Here is a 3,663-nt window from a genome sequence, read left to right as displayed (position 1 = left end):
AAAAAATACTAAATACCTGTGAACCTGAATTAAAAGAAGCCAAAAGAACCTTGAAAGCCATGGAAACTACACTGGAAAAGGCTCAAATGGAAAATAAGAAATTAATTCCATTAACAATAGGCCCTTTTGTTCTGGCTTGTTCACTATGATTACTGAAAGGAAATTGTAAGGAGGGGTGTTTTGCTTTTGTAGATAATGGGATTCTTGGGGCTTCCACAGGTTGGCACCGGCTGCAACAGCTGTTTTGAAGGCACTCTACAGACACAGGGTTGTGGTTGGCCCTGTATCACATTTTAGGAAGTCTTTGTACTTTAGAGAGCTAGTTGTCAAAATCAGTTATTGCCAACCCTCCCTCCTACACCGCCAAAATTAAATTAGAGAAACCATCACCACGCCCTCCCTCCCAGCCCCAATCCAACCCCAGCAAAAACACACAACTTAAAAATTGTGCAGACCTGTAATGTTTCACAGCTGATTTTCTTTTTTAAAAAAACACACAAATAAATGCTCTCCATCCCCTCCCTTTCGATACAGTAGGTAAACAAAATAGAAGATTTCACAAGTAATCAGCAGACACTTTTCTGGCACCTCACACACTGTATTGGCATCAGTGTTATTAAAGTCCAGGCAGTACACGGGCAATACTTCTTCAGATGGGATTGGCTTGTTAACAAATATTCCAACTTTGCATAGAAATCCTCAGAATCAAAATTCCCTAGTCACAGGCCCGGTTCTGAATGAAAAACGGAGGGTCTTAACTCCCCTCTCCCACTCATGTACAAACATTCTTCCTTCGCCGATTCCCTTCATTTCTTGGAGGTGTCTGGTTTTGTTTTTTTAGAGCTCTTCCAGTTAAAAAGCAATTGCTAACTCCCCCGTCTCTGTCTCGCTCTTTCTACTGCAAAGGAGCACCCAAACACACACAAACTTTTCCTACTGGTTATCAGTCGCCAATACAGCCATCTGCAAGGAGATACTTACAAGAAATAAGCAACAATCAAATCGATGGCATGTACATGCGGAAAGCGCCACATTTCCAACGATATTTTGTTTTGTTTTTTGGCCAGATGTTAGCGAGAGACAACGCACACCCATGACACTGATAACCGCCCGCAGGAGCAGAAGCCGTAACCTGGAAGGAATCCTGATGTAATGCAAAATTGTTTCAAAGCTTGAGTTTCACAGGATGACATTGCCGCCGCCTTTTCGTGTGTTGTTGTAAACCTTTATTTCAAAAAGACACAGGAGAAAGGGACACAATCGTGCGGTCTCCTACTCTCTCAGAGGATCACACAGGAAGAGCAGCATTGATCGTCCCCATTCGGCTGGGAAGCGTAGTTCATCTGCCTGACGATCTCGGCAAAGAGTTCGTCCACTGAGGCTTTGTTTTTGGCTGAAGTTTCCATGAAGGGGCAGCTCCACTCTTCGGCCAGCGCTTTGCCTTCCCCGTACGAGACCTCCCGCTCGCCCTCCAGGTCCACCTTGTTGCCCACTAGGATCATGGGCACCTTCTCGTACCTCTTGACCCGGATGATCTGATCCCGCATGGGCTTGATGTCCTGAAAGCTCTGCTGGTTGACCAGGCTGTAGACCAGGATGAAGCCTTGCCCGTTCTTGATGTACAAGTCCCGCATGGAGGCGAACTGCTCCGTGCCGGCCGTGTCCAAGATCTCCAGCACCGAGGGCGAGGAATCCACCTCGATCTCCTTGCGGTAAAAGTCCTCGATGGTGGGGTCGTACTTCTCGATGAAGGAGCCCGTCACGAACTGGACAGTGAGCGCGGATTTGCCCACCCCGCCCGAGCCTAGCACGACCACTTTGTATTCTCGCATGGCTCCTTGACGCACACCCAGGGCGGGCGGGCTGCGCGCGTCTGCCTTGCCTCGCCGGGGCTCTTACTCTTCTCCCCTCCCACCCTCAGGGAAGAAGAAAAAAAGAGGGAGGGAGGGAGGGGGCGAGCGAGCGAGGAAGAGAGAAGCCGCCCCCGACGAAAGGAAGCTTCCTTTCTTCTGCTTCGCGGGCGCTGAGAACAGAAGGCACTCCAGAGACGGCAGCGACGGAGGAGGAGGCAGGAGGCGAGGCGAGGCGAGGAGGCGGCAACGGGCTGAAAGGGGCAGTCGCTCTCTTTCCCCGAGCTGCGCCCGAGCCAAGGCAGCGGCACCGACTGAATGAAAGGAGCAGCAAGAGCCCCTTCGCTAGGCGAGAGAGCTGCGCCTCAGCAGCTCGCGGAGGAGGAGGAGGAGACGACGGAGGACGGCAAGCGGCGACGGCTGCTGCTGCTCGGGGTGGCGCGGAGGCGGCGCGCGCTGGTTCCAATTGCTTCCCAGCAGCAGCAAGAGCTCCTCAGGCAGGCGCGCGCCGCACGAGCCCTGCGCTGGCTCCCTGCGCTCGCGCGGTCCATTCCTCTGTACTTGCGGCAGGCAGGCAACAAACGTGCTGTCTTGTTTGTTCTACGCTTTTGTGAATCACTCTCTTTTTCTCTCCTCCGGACCCATGGGCGGCGCGAGGGCACTCCTCTTCCACCACCTGAAAGAGAGGCAGGCGGGAGGCAGGGAGGGAGGGAGGAAGAGCACACACACACACACACTCCTTGCCCTCCCCCTCGCTACTCTTTTGTTTCTCAGGATTGGCTGCCGCTCGGTGCACGTCAACCAGCCAACTTTCATTGGCCGAGAGGTTTGACTTCCTCGTGGATTGGTTATGGAGGAAGGTGATTGGCCAGAGGGCAGCTGTTTCTTTCTCTGTGTTTCTCCCGTTCCCTCCCCTCCTTGTTCTCTTCCTCCTCCTTTTCTTGCGGGTCGTTAGGAAAGAAGTTTTGGCACTGGCAGATAGTTTGCAAAAAAAAAGGATGAACAGCGCTGTGGGAAACGGTCTTCGGAAAATAGCCCGGGGGTCAGGGTAAAAGCAAATTGTAGGAGCCATGGACAGCCAGGAAAACAAACAAATGGATCCTAGAACAAATCAATACAGAATTTCCACTTGAGGCACTAATGAACAGGCTCAAACTATCATACTTCGGACACATAATGTGAAGACCCAGCTCCCTTGAGAAGTCTATAATGCTGGGAAAAGTTGAAGGAAAGAGGAGGACCACAGCAAGGTGGATGGACTTGATTACTACATACAATGAATGCACCACTGAGAGGCCTTAAAGGCCAAGTTGAAGACAGATCATCCTACAGAGAATCTATGTGGTCGCTAAGAGTCAACCCTGACTTGACGGCACTTAATCAATCAATCAATTAGTGGTTTGCAAAGGGCTTTGTGCAGCTGAAGAGGAATGTTTCCTGTAGGGAAAAGAAATATGGGATAAACCTGAAACCCTGCAGATCTGATAGAAGCAAGCTTAAAGTGGCTTTAAGAAGCCGGTATGAACAAAACCAAGAAGTGAAAAGAAGGAGAGCTGGTCTTGTGGTAGCAAGTATGACTTGCCCCCTTAGCTAAGCAGGGTGCACCCTGGTTGCATATGAAAGGGAGACTAGAAGTGTGAGCACTGTAAGATACTCCCCTCAGAATGGAGCCGCTCTGAGAAGGTTCCAAGTTCCCTCCCTGGCTTCTCCAAGATAGGGCTGAGAGAGATTCCTGCCTGCAACCTTGGAGAAGCTGCTGACAGACTGTGAAGACAATACTGAGCTAGATAGACCAATGGTCTGACTCAGTATA

General features: G+C 50.9%; 1 protein-coding gene across 1 annotated transcript; it reads right to left on the bottom strand.

Moving 5' to 3' along the window:
* Positions 1–443: 443 nt before the first annotated feature.
* On the bottom strand, positions 444–2,620 carry RAP2B (RAP2B, member of RAS oncogene family). Its single transcript, XM_053305325.1, has one exon. It carries the CDS (start codon positions 1,830–1,832, stop codon positions 1,281–1,283), a length of 552 nt encoding a protein of 183 aa, XP_053161300.1. The 5' UTR covers positions 1,833–2,620; the 3' UTR covers positions 444–1,280.
* Positions 2,621–3,663: the final 1,043 nt, after the last annotated feature.

Source organism: Hemicordylus capensis, chromosome 3, assembly GCF_027244095.1.
Source record: "Hemicordylus capensis ecotype Gifberg chromosome 3, rHemCap1.1.pri, whole genome shotgun sequence".
NCBI lineage: Eukaryota > Metazoa > Chordata > Lepidosauria > Squamata > Cordylidae > Hemicordylus > Hemicordylus capensis.
The sequence above is the reverse complement of the archived record's forward strand: the minus strand, read 5'-3'. Positions and strand labels throughout refer to the sequence as shown.

Excerpts from the sequence above, each read along its gene's own strand:
- RAP2B (XM_053305325.1), bottom strand. The coding sequence starts at position 1,832 with ATGCGAGAATACAAAGTGGTCGTGCTAGGCTCGGGCGGGGTGGGCAAA.